This window comes from Pituophis catenifer, unplaced genomic scaffold, assembly GCF_029215685.1.
Source record: "Pituophis catenifer annectens isolate HBS135680 unplaced genomic scaffold, rPitCat1.0.hap2 SCAF_5, whole genome shotgun sequence".
In the NCBI taxonomy this organism is placed as follows: Eukaryota; Metazoa; Chordata; class Lepidosauria; order Squamata; family Colubridae; genus Pituophis; species Pituophis catenifer.
In genome coordinates, this window is record NW_027256885.1 from 69,696,968 (window position 1) to 69,721,434 (window position 24,467).

Consider the following 24,467-nt stretch of genomic DNA (forward strand, 5'->3'; position numbering starts at 1 on the left):
CCTAACTTCCCTACTAGGGTTGGGCTGATCAAACAATGGGTGCACCTTGAATCCACTAGAGTGGAGATATTTATCTCCCTGTCCTGGTTTGGGATAAATAGTCTTAAGGGGAGGGTAAGCGGTTTAATTGGTTTGCTTACCAGTGGTTCATCATCTGGATCGCTTCCGAATGAGTGTGATTCCTCCTGTTCAGATGCCATGGTTTCCTCCCTAAAGAGGGTAGGGGATGGAACTTCTTCGGTCTCCCAGTTCCTCAGGGTAGTCTCCTTCCCACGCCAACCCGGTTTTGCAGGGTTCTCCTCCAGTGGGTGGTTCCGGGCGGGTGTTTGCGAACGACACTCTGCAGATCGGTGCCCCTCTTTTCCACACTTAAAACAGGCTGAAGATCTCAGAGAGAATGCGGTTTGTGGTTTGAGGGGCTCGTGCTTCCATTGGGGTGGGGATTTCTTCCATGCTCGCCCCGCTCAATACTGGTTTCTGGCCATATCGATCTCAGCTTCTTCGGCAGTGACATACCATTCATGTAGGTGATTCAGTGCACCTCGGGCCACGCAGGCATTGTATAGATCATCACTCAGCCCGTCCTTGAAACAGCTCACCAAAATATCTTCCGGCCAGTGCACATGACACGCGAGGTCCTGGAATTCTTCAGTATACTCTGCTACTGGCCGTCACCTTTGCTTCACCACCTTAATGCGGTCGCGTGTTTTGCGATCCGCTAGTGGGTCCTCAAACCGACATCGCAGGGCCATCATGAAGCAGTCGAAATCCCGCAGCTCTGGTGCGTTGGCGTTATGCAGGGTCACCATCCATCTGGCAGCGGCACCCTCTAGGGCTAGGGTCACAGCTCGCACTCGGGAGCCTTGGGTTTGGAAATCACGCCCGTACTCTTGCATGTAGGTAAGCGCATGTGCCACAAAGAATCCTAATTGGTGCGGATTCCCATCAAACTTCACCCCAAGGGGGGGGAGTTTCTCTTTCCAGTTGCAGGACTCATAGGTGGTTGGGAATGGGCGCCGGTGTGCGTGCAGCCTGGGGGGGAGGGGTTGCTGGGTCTTCTCCCACTGCTGCTGTACCCTCTGCTCGATAGGCAGGCTCCAGGAGGGGGGTGCCTCCCGTGGCATCATCCGCGACTGCTGCCCTTCCCGCGCCCTTTGGTTGTTGTCCTGGCTCCCTTCGGATGTTGAGGTTTTCCAAAGTTTCCATCTCCAATTGGGATATATGCTTCTTCAGATAATCCTCCCCCAGTGGTGCTTCGGCCATTCCCCCCTGGTCAGCAAGGGCTTCTAGTTCCAGTTTCCACCCCGGTTTTCGGTTGCCACGGCTGAGGGTGACTCCTCTGGATCTCTCATCCCAGGTATCTTTCTTCCCGATGCCAATTGACCAGCGGGGCTTTTCAGGATTCTCCAGGGTTGCCTCATCCTCTCTGATGGGGTGTACGAAACAGGCATCTGACTAGGTGGCGGTTGCTGTCTCCCCCCAGCAATCGGTTTCTCCCAGTTCTCTGCTTCTTTCAGACATGATTTGCAGGGTCCCCTCAGTAGAGCGAAGATTGCTTCTCTGGGTTGACCATTTTGCAGATCTTGCTTTCTGTAAGGATCGCCCCTCCTTCTAACTTAAGAAAGTGAGAACTCTTGAAATGTAGTTGTTCAAAAGGATTTATTTTATTAAGCAGAAGTGACAGCCATCCAGTTAAAGCAAGATCTGAATACCCTTAGGCAAGGCAGTAGGATTAAAGTGGTAGAGACCCCTCCCTTTAAGTCAGAATGCAGATTTTAGCCAATACACAAGTGTGAAGATGTTTTCTTTACTAGTTCTCTGACAACCTGAACAAACATGCATTCCCACCATTATCCTTTAAAGTGAAACAACCCATATGGCTATCATAAAAATTCCTGCAGGTAAAGGGGATCTCAGAGCTCTTTGGCGCCAGGATATAAGTTGTAAAATATCTGTTGACACAGGCAATGCTAGTGAATCGAATCCAAGTGTCCCCCCTCCTCCGATTGAATGGCAGTATCACTTTTAGGGATCTGACAATAAATGAACCAGCTATAGCTATGAAGCCCGTTACCAGTTTCTTTGTGGATGAATTTAAAATTAAAGAATGATGTCACAGAACCTTGCAGATAAGATTTTAGAACTTTGACTGCCTGTTTTTCAGTCCATTCCTCCAGAAGCTCCAGAAAAAAAGAGCTGGTTGATTTTAGGCAGTCCTCCAAGACGAAAAACAAGCACACACTGGACAGAAAAATTGGCTAGATAGATTCTTGGCATTATATAATGGAGTACATGCACACTCACAGTCTGAGATACGATAGGTTAGCTCCTCTTGATGTCTCAAATGTGATCCCTACTGCAAAAACCTCCAACAGTCTTGTGGGGTGAAGGGGTTTGTCACTGCCACCATCCCTGTTAACAAAACAAAACAAAACAAAAAATCCTCCATCTTCCTTTATTCCAAAGAAGACGAGCATTCCTGCTCTTTCAGAGCTAACAAAATGTGGTCAGAATGTGCTATAAACTAAATTTCCGGTTAGAATGAGATTACTGATTTCAGAAAAGAATACGAACTATTTATAATGGGGATTAATATTTGAGGAACCTGTTTACCATCAAAAGGACAATGGGGAAAGAAAGAAGGAAATTCAGCTTCCTGTTAGCAGCAAAGGCCTTTTAACAGCTCACCTGAGAAAACCTTGCTCCTGATTGGTTGCACAGAGTCTGAATTTCCAAGACTTTGGCGGTCTGTTCCCTTTGTTTAGACAAGGGCTGTCAAACTGGTCATGCCCATGCCCGGTTTAGCAAAGGAGAAAAAAAATCCCTATATGTCACTTGACGACACCGTGACAACGCAAGCTTGACAGCCCTGATTTAGACTGACAAATTGCGTTTATGTTTTCTCCCCATCATTTCTTCTTTCTGAATGTTCCCTGCCTGTTCTTTGTGACATATCTCTACCCTAAGAATAATAGAAATTGGTAGATATTTCTTTTTATGAGCTAAGCAGGCAAAGTGCTTAACGGTCCTTCAGCAAAGATTTATTCTTACTGTTCCTGTACAGATAGAGCTTCAATGTCCAGAGCTGGAAAAACAGATTTGGGCTGTTCTTTCCCTTAAGCCATACTTTCTCTTCCACATTGCAGATCCTGGACACAAGAAGGCTTCCCATACATTTCTTAACAATATCAACTATGAAGAAGGCGATGAATTCTTTGATAAGAATTTGGCACTCTTTGAGGTGAGATCACTGCTCGTTGCCGTTGGTTCACTTTCTTTTCCCACTTCCACCATATACAGGTAGTCCTTGATTTACAACCACAATGGGGCCCCAAATTTCTGTGGCTAAGTCAGATATTTGTTAAGTGAATTTTGCCCCATTTTACAACCTTTCTTGCCACAGCTGTTAAGTGAATCACTGCAGTTGCTAAGTTAGTAACATCGTTCTTAAGTGAATCTGGCTTTCCCATTGCTGGTCAGAAGGGTCACAAAAGGTGATCACAAGACCCTGGGACATTGCAACCATCATAAATATGAACCAGTTGCCAAGCATCCGAATTTTAATCAAGTGACCATGGGGATGCTGCAACCGTCGTAAGTGTGAAAAAATCAGTCACTGTTTTCAGTGCCATTGTAACTTTGAATGGTCACTGAATGAACTGTTGTAAGTCGAGGAATATCTATACTTTCAATATCAATCAATGTCAGTATTCTTTCCTTAATGTACTCTATAATATTCATGGATAAGACCTTTCATCTTAATTCAAGTTGCTGGGCTGTTACAAGTCCGTAGAAAAAGTACAGTTACCGTGAATTCTGCATGTTGAAAAATTTTTAACTGTCTTTTTTAAACGCTACTCATAGCAATTTGTAAAAATAGTTTTGAAAGGGAGGCAAATCTTGTCTGAGTTTTCTGAAAGTCTGGGGAAGTTTTAATGAAATGCAAAACAAGAAAGATTTGTGAATGCGTAAGCCTGTAGAATAACTAGCTTGTTTATAGTCCACTCTTATTTCTTTTACCATAGTTTCCATCCTTCTTCACTACTTTCAATCCTTTATTGTTTTTCTTCATCCATCTTAAAGGAACTTTTCATTGCAATTTGTCCTCATGTTTACTGTCTTCTGCCCCACTCAGTAGGAGGAGATGGATACCCAACCCAAAGTGTCTTCCCTGCTCAATCGAATGGCCAACTATACCAACTTGATGCAGGGAGCCCGTGAACATGAGGAGGCAGAGAATGTCCATCCAGGCAAGAAAAAAATCACCAAGGTAAGGAATGGCACTAAGAAGGTTTATGGGAAGACATCTTGACATGAGGCAAAAAAAATGTGTTTTAAGATCAGGATTGATAGAATTGATATTTTCCTCCATGATTTTAGTAGAACTAGAGAAATCTGCTGTCCTGAAATTTTGATTTCCCCAAGATATGTTCTGGGCTTTTTACAAAAGCTTTCGTTTTTGTGTGCCCTGGAAGAAATATTTCTAAATCCTTGACTTTTACATGTAATTCTTGAGACTTAAATAAGTAGGATTAGATTAACAAAAACTGGTGGAGATACATTTTTTTTCTCATGTTGTTTTATATGTCTCACATATATGAGCTTTAATGACCTTTCTAGACTTTCTGAGAACTTCAGCTTCCTTAGAAGCTTCACTTTAGTAGATCTTAAACATTACCTCAAAACTGATTATGCCCAGTGGACTTACTGATATTCACCATCATTCCTTCTGACCACCATTGAGTCAGCATCTAGGAAAGCACTGTCGACTGAACTTCCGGCGGTGACGTAGGGTTGTGGCGGCACAGGAGAAAAGCGCTCTCTTTCTGGTGTCGGATTTCTGAGCTTTTGGTACCTTTTTGGCGAAGACTGATCTTGGAGAGATCGAGGATAAGGAGGGGAAGCTTCGGGGGAGGCGAGGAGAGGTGCGATCTCCCACCGTACCATGAAGATCCCTCATTCCAGGCTCGGGAGAAGCCAGCTGGTGCGACGAGCGCAGCTGGCCCGGAGGCCCGACGAGCCGATTGAGACCATCGGGAGCGGAGGAGTGAGTACAGTGCAAGATCGTGGAGGGTGAGCAGAAAACAAGAATCAATAATTTGGAATAATTTGGCGCAAATCGAGGAGAGAGTATTTTTCCGGAGGGGTAGCGTGAAAAGAGAAGACCTCAGAGCGTAAAGGGGCGGCAACCATAGAGGCGAGCAGAAAGGAAGAGGATGGAACATAGACCAGCAGAGAAAGAGTAAAAAAACACTAAAGCAGCGAAAACGAAGGTGAGAAGAAGTGGATTTAAATTGTGGAGATTTGAAGAAGAACAGACATTCTTTGTATCCTCCTTTTTCGGCTGCCCTAACGGAAGGAGAGAGGTAGTTTGGCAAAGTAAAAACTGCAGACTGTGACTGTGCAGATTAGAGGTCGCCATATTGAAACATATTGAAACAGGAAAAGACTCCAGCATAAAAAAAAAAGAGAGACTTGCCTTTTCCTTCGTTGAAAATATAACAAACAAGACTTATAGAATATTTGAAAATATATTGCTCATATATAATCCTCTTTATTTAGACATAGATAATTGTTACTGATCGTTATAGATAAAATAGATAATTGTTACTGATATTTATTGGAATTAATTAATTAAGGATTATAGTGAAATTTGATCATAATTTAAGTACTATAAGCATTATAATTATTAATTATTGAATACTAAATATTAAGTATTAAGAATAGATTGAATAAGTTTTTGATTATTTAAGCTGCATATTTATACATATTTATACTTATATTAATATTTATACTGCTATTTTATATTATATCTATTTTTACATTTCTGCTACATTTTTACGGAGTATTTTATAGAGATAATTAATTATTTAAAGGAATTTACTTAAAAGAAAGAGACTAAGTGATTGAGAGATTATTGAATTGAATTTTTATGAGAGAAAAGAAAAGAGAGAGAAAGAAATTATACAAAATTTGGATGGTGATATGGGAGAAAGTTGATAAAATATTAGTGGAACAATATAGAATTTTGAAAGAGATGAGTACTACCACAACAACGTTGAAGACAGGGAAGAAGATAACATCAATTTTAGCAGGAACATCAGCCTCCCCAGTGTCACAGAAAACTTTGGAGGGAATGTTTGCGTCAGAGAAGCAACCCAGCACACCCAATATGCCAACAATGCAAGCCACGTTAATAACCATCCAAGAAACCATGGCCAAAATGCAAGAATGCATGACCAGAAACCACGAGCAATCCAGAAAAGATATGGACGAGGTAAAGAGACAAGTTAAGAACGACATCCAAAAGATTGATGGAAAAATGGATTTGATACAAGAAATTATCCAAAAAAATGACCAAAGGATAAAAGAAATAGAACAAAAAACTGAATTGACAGAAGAAAAACTAGAAGCACTGGATACAAAAATGACAGGACTAAACAAGGAACTTGAGAACACAGTGGCGCAGCTGGAAATGGAAAAAGCGGCATTTTATCTGCGTTTCCAAAATGTAGTAGAAGAGAGGGAGGAAGATTTGACGATAATGGCGGAGATGATAGCTGTGTCGCTCCAAAGAGAAAAGGACGAAATAATAAATGAACTAGATGAAGTGTACCGGGTTCATACAAATTACGCCCGACAAAACAAACTTCCCCGGGAGGTACACATAAGATTCGTAAGAAGAAAGGTGAGGGATATTGTATACAAAATAACAAAGGACGAACCTATGTTCTATAGGAATAAAGAAATAATTACTCTGAAACAAATTCCCAAAAGGATAAGAGACTTGCGAAAAGATTATTGGTTCCTGGCCACATTGCTAAATAGGAGATATATACCCTTTAGATGGATGACGCCGGAAGGAATGTTAGTAACGTGACAGGGAAAGAAAATAAAGGTGGATTCGCAGAGCAAGGCAAGGGAACTATATGACCAAATGACAGGCAGCGAGGCAAAAAATGGTAGTAAAGAAGAGGGAGGAAGGAATACCAAAGGAAAACAGAGGCGGGAATGTGAAAGAAACCCCCTACAAGGAGGAAAAGAAGACGAAGGAGAGACGCAGGAAGAAGGAGGAGTGCAAACAAGAGGCAAAAAAAAGGAACAAGAAGAAACAAAGAAGAAACAACAGGAAAGTCAGTAAAAAATGGAAAGAACTCTAAAAATCCTATCAGTGAATGTAAATGGACTCAACTCGCCATCCAAACGACACCAAATTTTCAAAAAAAATTTGAAACAAAAATCAGATATAGTGTGCCTCCAGGAGGTACACATAAGAAAACAAGACATAAAATACGTACAATATAAGAAATTAGGTACAGCATATTCATCTTTGGCAGAAGAGAAAAAAAGAGGAGTAGTGGTATATATTAAGGAAGGAATAGATAGCAATATAAGATATGTGGATACTGAAGGTAGAATAGTGATGATAGAGTTAAAACTTGATTTCAAAAATATATTGTTGGTAGTAATATATGCCCCAAACAGCAAACAATTAGAATTCTATAAAAAAGTGCATGAGAAAATTATGGATCAAAAAATGGAAAATGTATGTCTGATTGGAGACTTCAACGCTATTTTAGATGTAAGAAAAGATTATAAATGTGGCCAGCAAAATAAAAATAAGAAAAATGTATTGCCCAGAACTTTTATAGATATGGTGGAAGAGCTAAATATGATAGATAGCTGGAGATTCTATAATCCCGAAATTAAAATTTTTACATATTATTCGAATCCACATAAGTCCTGGTCTAGGTTGGACATGGCATGGGTATCCAGTATGTTAATGATGGAAATAGAAGAGGTAGAAATTCTACCAAATGATTGGGCTGATCACAACCCAATAATGATGACGTGGAAGGGGCAGCAGAGAAAGAAAAATAGATGGACAATGAATATACAGTTAATAAAAGAAAAAGAATATAAGAAATACATGGAAAAGGAGTTAGAATTGTTTTACAAGGAAAATACAAAACAACACACCTCCCTACAAAACTTATGGGACACAACTAAGGCGTATGTAAGAGGCCTTACAATAGCATATAATGTAAAACGGAGAAAAGAGAGAAAGAATATTTATTTTATTTATTTATTTTATTTATTCGGCTTATATGCCGCCCTATCTCACAATGGACTCAGGGCGGCTCACAACAATAAAACACAAGCCACAATAAAAATAAAGACTAAAATCTAAAAAATTTAAAATTAACCCATTAAAACCCTTAAAACCCCGTCATCAGACCAGGTCAAGGGATTTGAAAAGCCAAGTTTTTAATTCCCGGCGGAAGGTGCGAAGGTCAGGCGCTAGTCGGAGCTCCAAGGGGAGTTGATTCCAGAGGGTGGGCGCCCCAACCGAGAAGGCTCTACTCCTGGGGGCTGCCAGCCGCCACTGCCTAGCCGATGGCACCCTGAGTAGGCCCTCTCTATGGGCGCGAACCGGGCGATGGGATGTAGTTGTTGGCTGTAGGTGGTCCACCAAATATCCTTGTCCTAAGCCATGTAGGGCTTTATAGGTCAACACCAGCACCTTGAATCTCACCTGGAGGGCAACCGGTAGCCAATGCAAACCGCGCAGGAGGGGTGTAACATGGGAGTATCGGGATTCTCCCATCACAACCCGCGCGGCTGCATTTTGCACCAGCTGAAGCCTCCGAGTGGTCCTCAAGGGCAGCCCCATGTAGAGAGCGTTGCAGTAGTCAATCCGTGAGGTGACCAGCGCGTGAGTAACTGTGCGTAGGGCATCTCGGTCCAAGTAGGGACGCAACTGGCGCACCAGACGTATCTGGGCGAATGCCCCCCTGGGGCAATAAATTACGAGAAGAAATTCAAAATTGGGAATGTAAATTGCAAGGAAAACCAGGGGATGAACAAATAAGGGTAAAATGGATAGCGGCAAAACACAAGCTGAATATATTAGAACAAGGGAAATATGCAATGACTTTAAAATATATAAGGCAGAATTACTTCGAACACGCAAATAAACCAGGGAGGTGGTTGGCGTATAGGCTGAGGAAGGAGAGGGAAAAAAGACAATTCAGAAGCTACAAGATGATGAGGGAAGGATCCAACAGAGCTTAGAGAAGAAAAAGGAGATAATAGTCCAATATTATCAAAAACTTTATGAGAAGGACATAGTAACAACGGAGGAAATTGAACAGTATCTAAAAGGAGAGGGAGTGCAAATACTAACAGAGGAAGAAAAAGAACTATTAGATAAGGAGATTACTATAGGGGAATTAAAAGAAGCACTGAAGAGACAGAAAAATAACAAAACTCCGGGGACCGATGGTCTTCCAACGGAGTTTTATAAAACATTTGGAGAATTATTAAATGGAATATTATTAGAAATATATAACGAAGCACTGATGGAGGCAAAATTACCAAATTCATGGAAAGAAGCGTATATCTCCCTAATACCAAAAGAGGGGGCAGATACCACATTAATAAAAAACTATAGGGTGACTTCCGGTTTGTTTGCCACCGGCGAAGACGGTCGCTTTTGAAGGACCGCCAGCCTCGCCGCCTGTAGAGCCGCTCCGAGTGAGGGGAGCGGCTTGAAAACTCCAAAATCCTGAGGATTTGAGGAGAAGAGTGAAGCAAGAGGCAGGTCGAGCCCCTGTGAGCCCCCAGAAGTCTGCTACTGGGGAGGAAACGGGCGCGGCTCCCTTTCAACTTGCGGAGACTCCGGACGGCGTGGGACGACTCTGCCTGTCAGAGCAAGCCGGCTGCAACAAACATTTAAACTGATGGGAAAATAACTTTGCTATAAAACAACCTCAACCCCTAAACCAAGAAACTGCAAGTATTTCTCCTCTTTTGAACTTCTGATTTGGGAAAAAGTTAGAGCGAGCGGAAACGGCTTGGAAAAAATGGCGCCGTTCCAGTGCTAACGAGCTGAAAGGGAGAGTGATTTCGCAAAGCTATTTCAATAAGTTACATTGTAGCACTGCTTGTAGCAAGCGAACAGAGAAGAGTGGAAGAAAAATTCCTTTTAAAATAAACCTGAGCTTGCTTCAGCTTATTCAATTTCTAATTTGACTAAATCTGGGGGACTTCTTTAAAGGACTTTGTGGAGGTGCAAAGGAAAAAAAAAAGATTTCCTTTTTTCAGAAAAGTTAATTTACGTGGCAGAATGGCTTCAAAGAAACAGGAAGGAAAGGCTGCAGGGGAGGGATCTCCCACTCACAAACCGGAACAGCAGCCCCCTCCCAGTCAGCAGAGTGAGGGAAAGGACTTTGATGTTCAAAGTTTAAAAGATTTTATTACCCAGGCTCTGGATGATAAATTTCAAAAATCACAACAGGAAATGAAGAAGGAAATTAATGAATTTAAAGAGGCAATGAAAGAGAATTATGACAAGGTGTCTGATAAATTGTCAAATGTGGTTTCTGATTTGGCAGAAACCATTACTAAAGTGGATTCCAAATTGGAAGAATTCAAATCAGAAGTTAATGTTAAAATGAAGGATACTGATTTTAAAATTGTTGATGTGGATAATAAAGTGCAGAGAGTTGAAAATGAAATTACAATGATACAATTTCGATCCATGGAATTCGCTATTAGGCTTCGAGGAATAAAAGAGAATGATAGGCAAGATCTGAGACAGATTTGTTCTGATGCCCTGGCTGTATTGTTAAAAATTGATCCAGCAGATGTGGTCTATAAAATAGACAAAATTTACAGAGTGAACTCATGGGTGGCTAGACAAAGAAAATTGCCCAGAGATGTGGTGATATATTTTACTGACAGAAGAATAAGAAATGATATTTTGCAAAGATCCTTTCTTTCCTCTGTGCAAGTGGAGGGAGCTCAAATTGGAATTTACAAGGAATTACCACCTAAGATGTTAAAAGACCGAAAAGAGTATAGGTTCTTAGTGAATGAATTGCAAAAGCAAGAAATACCATTCCGGTGGGATGCCCCAACTGGTATAATTTTGAAGTATAATGGAGAGAGACACCGATTGAACACTTTTCAGAAGGCGGAATATTTTTACTATAATATTCTTAAAGAAAGATCATCATCCCCACATACATCTACACTGTTGGAGATAAAAAGTGATAAGGAAAAGCAATCTCAGCATGAGAGGGAACAACAGTCTAAGCAGATGGAACTAGTGGAAATGCAGGGTGCTGTAGGAGGAGGAGGCCTTATGGAGGAATCCCTGTTAGAACCTTCCCCAATTTTGTCAATAAGAGATGCTGCTCTGGATCTAGCTCGGATGCCTGAAGTTAAGGACCAGCGTATAACTCGTGCAACTTCCAAGCAAATAAAAGAAAAACAACAACAAGAAAGTCAATATAAAAGGGGAGCTAAAAGCACCACACAAAGTGAAGCCATGGGGGGAGCAAGGCCGAAGACCTCAGAAGAAGCTAGGCAAGGCAGCTCATCGCTTCAGAAAGGTCAAGATGACAATTAGGCTTTTATCTTGGAATGTTAACGGATTAAATTCACCACAAAAAAGGAAGAAGTTATTTACATATTTGAGACAATTTAATAATGACATAATTTGTTTACAAGAAACTCATGTTCGAACTCAAGATCACAAATATTTGATAAACTCTAAATTAGGAACACATTTTATAGCTTCAACCTCGGAAAAAAAGAATGGTGTGGTTATTTATGTAAATAAAAGATTGTCCGCTAAAATCATAGAAGCAGATGAAGGTGGTAGGTTTATCGCAATTGAATTGCACACAGCAAATGGCCAAATTCTTTTGATTGGAATTTATGCTCCGAACCAACAACAGGATCATTTTTATAAGACTTTACATAATAAAATATTGCAATGGGATTACAGATCTATTTTAATAATGGGAGATTGGAATGGAGTAATTGATTCTAAACTAGACAAAAAGAGTTTGGCGAAATTAAGGATTAGACTACCACAGACTTTTTTTGATATGAAAGAAGATTTGGAATTAAAAGATATTTGGAGAATTCATAACCCAAAAGAATTGGACTATACTTTTTTCTCTGATAGACATAGATCTTTTTCTAGGATTGACTTTATCTTGTTATCAGACGATTTACTTGTTAAAACAAAAAGAACAAAGATATTTCCAAGAACTTTAACTGATCATAGTTCTGTATGGATAGAAATTGAGATGGGAAAGACTGAGAGAAGGTCATGGAGATTAAATGAAAATTTGTTCAGATATGAAAAAAAACATAACAGAACTTAAAAAACAGATGAAAGAATTTTTTGAAATGAACTTGAATAAGGGTACCCCAATTGAAATTGTATGGGATGCGAGCAAAGCGTATATGAGAGGGGTACTCATTTATATGAACTCTAAACATAAACAGAACCGACAAAAGAAAAGACTCGAATTGGAAGCAGAAATAAAGAATAAGGAACAGTTACTCATTAAAAACCCAACAGATGAAAGAATACGTCGTGCTATAAAACTTTTGAAAGATCAATTTCAAATGCTCTTGGCGGAGCAAGCTGCAACAAATCTACAATATGCGAAGCATAACACGTTTTGTAATGCTAACAAACTGGGGAGATGGTTGGCTTACACCTTAAGGAAGAAGCAGAGTATACGGACTATTGAGAGTATTGATATTGGAGGGAAAGAAATTTCTCAACAAAAATTGATTAAAGAAGTTTTTGTAGACTACTACGCTAAATTATATGTTAAAGATGATATACAGAATGGACTTATAGAAAAATATTTAGAAGAGAAAAGAGTCTCAAAAATTACTAGCCAACAAAAAGAAAGAATGAATTACCCTATAACAGTTGAGGAAATAATCGCAGCAATTAAACAATTGAAAACAGCTAAAGCTCCTGGAACAGACGGATTGACTGCAGTGTATTATAAAACTTTACAAGCAGAAATGGTGGAACAACTTAGAGATTTATTTTGCAATATACAACAAGGGGGTAAAATACCCCCATCATGGAAATCAGCATATATTACTTTGATACCAAAAGAACAAGTAGGTCCTAAAAAACCGGAAAATTACAGACCAATATCTCTTTTAAATAATGACTATAAAATTTATGCAAAAGTATTAGCCAACAGACTGATGCCAGTAATTCAAGAGGTGATTCACGATGACCAAGCGGGATTTATAGAGGGCAGATACATGAAGGACAATGTAAGGCAAGTTATAGATTTATTGGAATATCTTGAGAAGAATAAACAGATCTCTGCAGTGCTGGTTTTCTTGGATGCGGAGAAGGCCTTTGATAGAGTGGACTGGAATTTTCTACTAAAGACCTTAAGAAAAATGGGATTTGGGGATCAATTTATACAGGCAGTCTCAGCAATTTACCAAGAGCAAAAGGCACAGATTATTATTAATGGAAGTTTGACATCAGAGTTCAATATTGAAAAAGGGACCAGACAAGGCTGTCCGTTATCCCCATTGTTATTTATCTTAACACTAGAAGTCTTGTTGAACACAATACGGGATTCGAATAACTTGAAAGGTATAGTGATAAGGCAAGAGGATTACAGAATAAGGGCATTTGCAGCTGATCTGGTTGTTACCCTAACACAGCCGATGGAATCAATAATCCAGATGAAAGACATTATACAAGATTATGGTACAGTATCAGGTTTTAGATTGAATCAGAAAAAAACTAAGATGATAGTTAAAAATATGACACAAGATGAACATTTTGCCAAGATTTCTTTTTCTGTTTCAAATGATTCCGGTGCTTAAAAGTGATAAACAATTGAAAGAGTGGCAAAGTGGAGTGAATAAGTTTGTCTGGAATGAGAAAAAAACGAGAGTGAAACTGAAAATCATTCAAGATGTTCCCGAAAGGGGAGGTCTCAAACTTCCAAACCTACAGTTATATTATGAAGCAGCAGCTTTGACTCAAGCAAGTGATTGGTTTGGAAGGGAAAAGACTGGAATATTGAATATAGAAAGTTTTGACCTTGAATTTGGATGGCATGCATACTTATTTTATGAAAACAAAGTGGATAAAGTATTTAAAAGCCATATGTTTAGAGACTCTTTGATGAGAGTTTGGAAGAAGCACCGATTTAAATGGGATTATAAAATACCGCTATGGCTGGATCTTGGTCATATTATGAGGAATACAAATATAATGTCACTCGGGGGGTTGTTATACAAAGAGGTTCTTTTTGCAGATGCGGGCAGATGGCAGTTGAAGACATTACAGACACTGTTGGACGAAGGGATTAATTTGACTTGGTTAGAGTATAATCAACTTCAATGGAGATGGAAAGAGGACCAGAGAACTGGTATTATTTTGCATGAGGAAGAATTGGTTAGACATATAAAAGAGAAAGGTCCAATGCATATTAAAAGGCTTTATAATGTTTTGCTAGAAAGGGATTCAGAAACTGAATTGGTGAAGGATTGTATGATTAAGTGGGCACAAAACTTTGCAGAACCAGTGATGTTGGAAACATGGGAAAAAAATTGGGTTCAGAATGTTAAATTTACACAGTCGCAGAATTTGAGGGAAAACTTTTACAAAATGTTTTATAGATGGCATTTAGATCCTAAGAAATTGTCGTGTATGTACCCTAATGTTCAGCCAAAATGTTGGAGGTGTGATTGTACAGATGCTACATATTATCATATTTGGTGGACCTGTAAGAAAGTTAAGGCTTTTTGGATAAAAATTTGGTGGGTCATGCAGAATGTTTTAAAGAAAAAAATTCAATTTTCTCCACAATTGTTTCTATTGGGTATAGCTAAGGGTTTTACAGTGGATGAAACAAAGTTGATTTTGTATATGATTACAGCAGCGAGATTGCTGATAGGCAAATATTGGAAAAATGAAGCTTTGCCCACTGTTGAGGAATGGACTCTGAAGATGGCCAGTTTCGCTGAGATGGCGAAGATTTCAGCATATTTAAAAGACCGCTCACAAGAGACTTATGAATGTGAATGGAAAAAGTGGATAGATTATGTGCAGAACAAATATCAAACTAGGAAGTATCAAATAGCTTTTCATTGATAGTATTATATTATATTAAGATAGAAATATTTGAACTATGTGAAGATGAAAAATGATATGGGGGTTGGGGGGGCTCAAGTTTTATATAAAGGGGATAATGATGGGGGTATATTCTATGGAAGTCCGGGGGGGAGGGGAGGGTTAGGGGGGGTTAGGGAGGGTGGGCTGGGGAGTTTGGGGTGGGTTAGGGGGGTGAAAATGGGGTGAAAATGTAATTGTAAAACTTTTACAATAAAAAAAAACAAAACAAAAACTATAGGCCTATTTCTTTGTTGAATACCGATTACAAAGTTTTCATGAGTATAATTGCTAATAGGTTGAAAAAAATATTACACAACAAAATACATCAGGACCAAAACGGTTTCTTGCCCACAAGACAGATAAAAAATAATTTAAGGATGGTAATGGATGTTTTGGAATATTACGAGGTGCATCCAGAGAGACAGGTGGCCCTGATCTTTCTGGATGCACAAAAAGCGTTCGATCAAGTAAATTGGCAATTTATGAAACAACAAATCAAAACTATGAATTTTGGAGAGAAATTTACAAAAATGATAACATCAACATACCAGAACCAAAAAGCATCTATTTTGATAAACGGGGACCCAACAAAATTTTTTGGAATAAGTAAAGGAGTAAGGCAGGGATGCCCGCTGTCACCCCTACTTTTTATTTTAACTTTGGAAAACCTGCTAATTAGAATTAGGGCAAATAAAGAAATACAAGGATTAAAGATTAAGAGAGAGGAGTACAAGGTCCAAGCTTTTGCGGACGACCTTGTCTTCTTCATAGAAGATCCAACAGAAACAACCCCGAAATTATTAAAAGAGATTGAAAAATTTGGAAAAGTAGCAGGCCTAAAAATTAATAAAGAAAAGACAAATATGATAACAAAAAATATGACAACAAAACAAATAGAGAAATTAGTAAAAGATTCAGGATTACAGGCAGCTAAAAAAGTGAAATACCTGGGGATAAATCTGATGGCTAGAACTATAACAATAAAACAAGATAATTATGAACCTTTAGTCCAGAAAATAAAAGAAGATTTAGAGAAATGGGGGAAATTAAGACTATCCTTGTTGGGGAGGATAGCAGCAATAAAATCAAATATACTTCCAAGACTCCTTTATTTATTCCAAACAATTCCAATAAAACTGGACAAGAAATTTTTTGATAATTTGGATAAAATAACTACAAAATTTGTGTGGGAAGGGAAAAAACCAAGAATAAAATTAAATATATTGCAAGACGATAAAATTAGAGGCGGATTTGGTTTCCCAGCATGGCAAAAATATTATAAGGCTGCAAGCTTATTATGGATCAAGGAATGGATAACCCTGGATAATCAAAGATTGTTAAACTTGGAAGGACATGACTTGATGAAAGGATGGCATGCCTTTATTTGGAACTTCCGGGAATAAAATATATAAACACTTCAATAATCACACTATTAGGAAATCTTTAACACATGGCAACAAATCCAACACAAACACTACATGAAAATTCCCGGCTGGCTATCAACAATAGAAGCAATAACTCACCCCAATATATTATCAAAACAAAAAAAATTAAGATATAGAGAAATATTAGATAGGCAGGGGAAACTGAAAACTAGGGAAGAACTAAAAGAACAAAGAATAGTAATAGACTGGTGGCCCTACTCACAAATAAAGATAAGATATAGGAAGGATCAGGAGGAGGGAGGAATAGATTTAAAACAAAATCGACTGGACAAATTATTAGAATCCAAAGAAGGGAAATTAATTTCGAAAATTTATAAATATCTACTTGAATATGATTTGGCAGAAGAATTGGTTAAAGGGCAGATGATAGCATGGGCGAGGAACATAGGGCACAGTATACAACTAGAAGAATGGGAAAGAGCATGGGAAAACAATTACAGCATGACAAAATCAGTAGCTTACAAAGAAAATCACTATAAGATGTGGTATCGATGGTATCTGGCCCCCGCAAGATTAGCGAAAATGTACCCAAATGTAAATCCGACCTGTTGGAAATGCAAAAAAGCACAGGGAACTTTTTACCACGCTTGGTGGCTCTGCCCAGAAATTAAGAAATATTGGAACAAGATAAAAATATGGATAGTAGAAATAACAGATTACGAAATTGAATTAGAACCCGAAATTTTTTTATTAGGCATGATTAAAAAGAACATTAGAAATGATATAAAATATTTAATACTTCACATAATTACGGCGGCTAGATTAGCGGTAGCACAACTTTGGAAAATAGATTGATTGCCAACCGATCAGGAGCTAATACAAAAGATATACACATGCGCAGAAATGGACAAATTAACTTTAGAGTTACAGGATAAGGAGGACTCAAAATATTTTATAATATGGAATAGATGGTACCAGTGGATAAATCAGAGGAGGGGAAATGGGTAGAGATGAAATTTAGAAGAAATCAATATAATTAAAAACTGCACTGTCAGGTAGATAGAAAATGAAACATGTCACTGTAGGTTTGTATATATGTATATATAATAATAGAAATTAGTTAGTAGGTGAAGTTGTGTACTGTATATGTAAATTTGTTTCTTGACTAAGAGAAACTTGTATGTTTTAAATGTTTTTTTAAGAATGAATAGTTTTGTTTTTTAAAATTTTTTTTAAAAAAAGGAAAGCACTGTCACCTATCCTGAGCTAAAAGAACAGATTAATCTGAATAATACAGTTAATGATTCTTGAGAAGTGGACAGGATCAAAGAAAAAAAGCCGAGGAGTAGAGAAATTTCAAGTCTTCATTGTATAGGTCAGGGGTGTCAAACTCACGGCCTGAGGGCCACGTTGTGAGTCCGACCCCCGAGCCCGTCTTATCGGAGGGAGAAGACTCCGAAAGTGAAGGAGAGGAGTTGGCAAGGCCGCCCTCTCCAGGACCCTCCTCTTTGGCAATGCCTCAGGTGTCTTCCGAAGGAGAAGAGATAGGCCAGGAGCCAGGCACTTCCGCAGTTAGACAGCGACGGAGATAAGTCTTGGCTGGATCCCCGACAGTGTCGGAAAGACAAGCACGCGCAGCAGAGAAGGAGGCGTGCCAGAGATTAAGCTGAGTCACTGGACCACACCCCACAGGGGATAAAAGGGGGTGTGGTGGCCATTCAGGCTTTGTGACGGACAAAACTGAAAAGCTAGCAAGTCATACTGTGTTTCTGGAACTTCGTTATATGCCTTCCTTGGATTTATTATGGACTGGACTTGACAATTCTTTGGCTTTGTGAATTTATTTTGGTTTATCCAACGGAGGAGGAAAACCTCCCTTTGTGAGTAAAGTTTTTGGCAAGCAGCTACTGGGTTGCTGCCAATGCTGTTATCTCAAAGAAATTCCTGACTGCTGGTTTTATTAACTCCTGGCTGACTGTTTGTGTGCGTGTGTGAGTCGGGGACAGAACAGGCCAGATGCATCACGTCCTGGCTCTGCCCCCACCTAGTTTAGCGAAGGGGGGAAAAAGTCCCGATACGTCATGTGACGCTGCTGTGACGACGCGACTTTGACACCCCTGGTATAGGTAGTTCTCCACTTAATGACCACAATTGAGTCCAAAATTTCTGTTGCTAAGCGAGACATTTCTTAAGTGAATTTTGCTCCATTTTATGACCAGCTGTTAAGTGAATTACTGCAGTTATTAAGTGGTAACACAGTTGTTAAGTGAATCTGGCCTCTCCGTTGACTTTGCTTGTCAGAAGGTCACGAAAGGTGATCACGCATGTCCCCAGGACACTGCAACTGTCATAAATATAAGTCAGTTGCCAAGCGTCTGAATTTTGATCACGTGACCATAGAGATGCTACAAGGGTTGTGTGAAAAATGGTCATAAGTCACTTTTTTTCAGCGTCGTTGTAACTTCAAATAATTACTAAGTGAACTGTTGTAAGTTGAGGGCTACCTGTATAGAGATATTGGGAAGCTTGGTCTTAACACTCTGCCTGTCCTTCTCCTCCTCTTCTACTAGATTCCACAGATGGGTACGTTCATGGGAGTCTACCTACCTTGCCTGCAGAACATCTTTGGAGTGATTCTTTTCTTGCGTCTTACTTGGGTTGTGGGTACAGCTGGTGTGCTGCAAGCCTTTACCATTGTCCTTATTTGCTGTTGCTGTGTAAGTTACCCTCTCCTATCATGTTTGTATCACACATGTTACCTCTAATGGCAGAAAGTGAAGAGGAACTAAAGAGCCTCTTGATGCTGGTGAAGGAGAGTGCAAAAGTTGGCTTGAAACTTAAAATTAAGAAAACTAAGATCATGGCATTCGGCCCTCTCAATTCCTGGCAAATAGATGGGGAAGAAATGGAGGTAGTGACAGATTTTATTTTCCTGGGCTCCAAGATCACCGCAGATGGGGACTGCAGCCAAGAAATTAAAAGATGCTTGCTCATGGGGAGGAAAGCTATGGCAAATCTAGGCAGCATATTAAAAAGCAGAGACAACAACCTGCCAATAAAACTGCGTATAGTCAAGGCTATGGTTTTCCCAGTTGCAATGGATGGCTGTGAAAGTTGGACCATAAGAAAGGCTGAGCGCCAAAGAATTGAGGCCTTTGAACTCTGGTGCTGGAGAAGACTCCTGCGAGTCCCTTGGACTGCAAGGCGAATAAACCGGTCAGTCCTAGAGGAGATCAACCCTGACTGCTCTTTAGAAGGCCAGATCCTGAAGATGAAACTGAAATACCTTGGCCACCTAATGAGAAGGAAGGACTCACTGGAGAAGAGCCTAATGCTGGGAAAGATTGGGGGCAAAAGAAGAATGGGATGACAGAGAACAAGGTGGCTGGATGGAGTCACTGAAGCAGTAGGCGTGAGCTTAAATGGACTTCAGAAGATGGTGGAGGACAGGAAGGCCTGAAGGAATGTAGTCCATGGGGTCGTGATGGGTCGGACACGACTTCACAACTAACAACAAGAACAACAAAATGTTACCACAGCTGTGAGGGGGAGGCAACTTCTGATCTTGAGGAAGGAGAAATTACACTCACCGACGTTAGCATCCCATGACTGAGATGCCAGTGCAAAGTAATCCTCTTTGTAGATGTAGTCAGTTTTTGTGTTGAGATCACTGGCAGTCTTTATTTCCATATCTGTTCTTCCCCGTCTTTGGTTAATCTATTTCTGAATTTTTGGAAAGGTCCACCTGACTAAAACCATTTTGCTCAATTCCACATTGGTATTTTGTCTACATTACCCATAATAACAAGGAAAACTAAAAGGAGAAGAAGGGGCATAATTTGATTTTTATCAAAATGTAAAACTGGCGGGGGGGGGGAGCTAATTTAGGTTTGTCAAAATAATAGCCAAAAGTTATAAGTGCTATCAGTGATTCTTTACACATTACAAACTAAGAATTTGCTTTTGCCTGTATTTGTCTCCTAAATACTTCTGCTGACAATTTCTCGTCTCCTCCTTAGACATTGCTGACAGCCATCTCTATGAGCGCCATTGCCACTAATTGAGTAGTGCCTGGTAAGTACTAACCAGGAGTGAAATCCAGCAGAGTCTGACAGGTTCTGTAGAACCGGTAGCAGAAATTTTGAGCAGTTCGGAGAACTGGTAGCAGAAATTTTGAGTAGTTCAGAGAACTGGCAAATACCACCTCTGGCTGGCCCCAGAGTGGGGTGGGAATGGAGATTTTGCAATATCCTTCCCCCAGGAGTGGGGATGAAATGGGGATTTTGCAGTATCCTTCCCCTGCCATGCCCACCAAGCCACACCATGCCCACCAGGCCACGCCCACAGAACCGGTAGTAAAAAAATTTGGATTTCACCACTTGTACTAACATTTTAAAAACCGCCTTCTCCCATGTGCACAGTACCCACCTTCAAATCAGATCATATTCAGAAATTCTCCTGAATGCTCTCCTCAGAAATCTGATTAGTTGATATGGAGAATGTCCCCCCTTTCACCGGTGGCCCACAAAGCACGGAATTCTTTCTCTAACTATGGTTATAGCAATAGCACTTAGACTTAAAAACCACCCCATAGTGCTTTATAGCACTCTTTGGGTAGTTTACACAGTGTCAGCATATTGCCTCCAACGATCTGGCTCCTCATTTTACTGACCTTGGAAGGATGGAAGGCGTGAGTCAACCTTGAGCAGGTCAGAATCGAATTCAAGGATCGATGGTAGGCAGAGTTAGCCTGCAATACTGCACTCTAACCACTGCGCCACTAGGGTTAGACGAAGTCCTTGACTTACAACAGTTCATTTAATGACTGTTTGAAGTTACAATGGCACTGAAAAAAGTGACTTATGACCGTTTTTCACACTTATGACCATTGCAGCATGGCCACATGATCAAAATTCAGATGCTTGGCAACTGACTCAAATTTATGACAATTGCAGTCATAAAGTGCAGAGTCATGTGATCACCTTTTGTGACCTTGTGACAGGCAATGTCAATGAGAAGGCCAGATTCACTTAACAACCATGTTACTAACTTTACAGTGATTCATTTAGCAACTATGGCAAGAAAGGTCATAGTAAAGGTAAAGGTTCCCCTCACACATACGTGCTAGTTGTTCCTGACTCTAGGGGGCATTGCTCATCTCCGTTTCAAAGCCGAAGAGCCAGCGCTGTCCGAAGACGTCTCCGTGGTCATGTGGCCGGCATGACTAAACGCCAAAGGCGCACGGAACGCTGTTACCTTCCCACCAAAGGTGGCCCCTATTTTTCTACTTGCATTTTTTATGTGCTTTCGAACTGCTAGGTTGGCAGAAGCTAGGACAAGTAACGGGAGCTCACCCCATTACGCGGCACTAGGGATTCGAACCGCTGAACTGCCGACCTTTCGATCGACAAGCTCAGCGTCTTAGCCACTGAGCCACCGTGTCCCACAGAAAGGTCGTAAAATGGAGCAAACTTCACTTAACAACTGTCTCACTAATTTTGATCAGTTGTGGTCATAAGTCGAGGACTACCTATATTTGTGTTTTGGGGTTGTCTTGCTGTTGGTTTTATTATACTTGGGTTTGTTTTTGAAAGCCACGGGGCAGGTCCTTCTGAAAAGTGAGGGGCTTGGAATGAGTGAAAAAGCAGGGATAATAAGATTTCCCCTCTGCATCTTCTGTCTTTGTTGCCTCTCCGCAGCTGGAGGATCATACTTCATGATTTCACGAGCTCTGGGCCCTGAGTTTGGAGGAGCTGTAGGACTCTGCTTCTATCTCGGCACTACCTTTGCTGCTTCTATGTACATCTTGGGGGCTATTGAAATCTTTCTGGTAGGTATTCAAGCACCTCACAGGAGAACCCATAAGATACAACACGGTGTTGTAATTGTGAGGTGTTAAGTCCTGCCAGTCGGCTACAGCTCCTCTGAGAAGCAGGAACACTGCAGATCGGAGTGTCTCTTGCTACCATTGTGCCAACTCCACATCTTTTTGTATTTTCACTCTTCTGACTAGGCCGAAGGTGACGTGTGACTCATTCTTGCCTCCTCTCAGATGTACATTTCCCCCAAGGCAGACATCTTCCACAGCGATGATCCCCTGAAGGAGCCGGCAGCCATGCTGAACAACATGCGGGTTTATGGCTCGGCCTTCCTGCTGCTTATGGTGCTGGTGGTATTTGTGGGAGTGCGTTACGTGAACAAGTTTGCTTCTCTTTTCCTGGCCTGCGTCATCGTCTCCATTCTGTCTATTTACGCTGGTGTCATCAAGTCCTCCTTTGCACCTCCTGATTTTCCGTAGGTTACTAGCATACTCCAAGACGGCTAACTAAACTCCCATTGAAATCTGTGGCAAGAGGTGGCTTCCCCACAATCCTGCCCCTAAAGGTGTTGGGAAATATAGAATGGCCAGTAAATGAGCTGTGCTCTCCTTAGTGCTCTCTGAATTTGGTTGTTCTTTTGCAGATGTTTCATTATCCAAACTAGCTAACATCTCGTCTAGTCTGCAAGAAAACAACTCAGCTCAGAGAGCACCAAAGGCCTCTCATTTCGACCCTGAGCTACAAATATTCTCCTTTATTGAGAATTTCCTTCCCAACCCTAGAATGTCTCGAACAACAACTCACCATTTCCATGGATAGCAGCATGTACCAACTTTCACACTTGTCCCCTTTTGAAGGCCAACCAATTTGCTCATCTTTTATTTCTCTCTCCATTCAGTGTGTGCATGCTGGGGAATCGTTCCCTCTCCCAGCACCATATTCAGACATGTGCCAAGACCAAGGAGTATGGTAACCTGACCATACCCACGTTCCTCTGGACACGCTTTTGCAACCATAGCAGGCTCCTCAATGCCTCTTGCGATGAGTATTTCCAACACAACAATGTCACTGCTATCCAAGGAATTCCAGGACTAGCCAGTGGTGTTATTGCTGGTGAGAAAGGGTTCCTTATGTTCTTTGTCTAGCAAAAGTGTTGTTGTTTCATTCAAAGCTGTTACAGAATCGGGTAGTCCTGCCAGAAATACTTCAAAACCTCCTCCCAGAGGGGAGCAACAGAAACAGACCGTAAAGTGGGTGTGTTATGTCCTTATAAGGACATCCGCCCGGATTGGCTGCCAGCCACCGGGCGGGAAAGTTTGAATCTCTGTCAGGGGCGGTGCGACTGCCGGAGCGAATATAAGGAGAGCTCCAGCAGCACGCCCGCAGTCTGGTTGCTTACTTTGTAGCTAATAAAGTTACTAAATGTATCGAGCTGGTCACGTCTTCATTTCCTGTGCCTGATCTAACACTGGCGACGAAGGACTAGAGAAGAGAACCTGAGCAAGACTCGTGGCACGATCGCCAACCGAGCTGAAGTCACTCAACCGCAGCGACCTTCAGAATGGCAAACCCGCAAGCTCCGATTGCCTCGCTGAACCCATTCGACCCGGCACGAGAGAAATGGAGGTTGTACATGGTCAGATTCCGGCAATTCCTGCGAGGGAATGGTTACCAGAACCTTGACGACGAGCGGAAAAGAGCCCTCTTCCTGGCTCACTGCGGGTCCGATGTCCTAGAGATGGCAATTGACCTCGTGGCGCCCAGGGACATTGAGGAGATGTCCTGGAATGACCTGCAGGAAGTCCTACAGGAGCACTATGCACCCACAGGCACCCCAATCGCCAACAGGTTCACCTTCCAACAAAGAAACCAACGGGAAGGTGAATCCATCAAGGAATTCGTGGCAGCGCTCCGCCAAATCGCTGCCAATTGCGAATTCGACAACGTGGATAATGCCATCCGAGACCGCGTTGTTTTCGGAATGCGGGATGTGGGTCTGCAGAAGAAATTTCTGAGCCGAAAGAGGATCCCACTCAAGGAAGTCCTCGACGAAGCCACAGCTGCCGAAACGTCCGAAAAGGCAGCCGCCGCGCTGGTGAAGGCAAGAGGGATCCACAAGATCCACAAGTCTGGCCTGAACTCATCAGATGACTCAACCACACCATCAGAGTCTGATGAGGAAATGGCCGTCCACAAGGTTTCCCGCCCTCCCAGGCGGGAAAACCCTCAGCATGGCGACCGGGGAGAACGTTGCGGCAGTTGCAAAGGCGACCACCCCAGGGCAACCTG

General features: G+C 41.2%; 1 protein-coding gene across 1 annotated transcript in view; it reads left to right on the plus strand.

The window, feature by feature from the left end:
* Positions 1-3,150: 3,150 nt before the first annotated feature.
* Positions 3,151-24,467, plus strand: part of SLC12A6 (solute carrier family 12 member 6) — a 49,134-nt gene continuing 27,817 nt past the window's right edge. The window contains 7 exon segments of the mRNA XM_070944524.1: positions 3,151-3,241; positions 4,139-4,270; positions 18,930-19,076; positions 20,379-20,433; positions 22,059-22,189; positions 22,412-22,653; positions 23,077-23,291. Of these exon segments, the coding sequence (XP_070800625.1) occupies positions 4,145-4,270; positions 18,930-19,076; positions 20,379-20,433; positions 22,059-22,189; positions 22,412-22,653; positions 23,077-23,291 (916 nt within the window). The 5' untranslated portion in view covers positions 3,151-3,241; positions 4,139-4,144.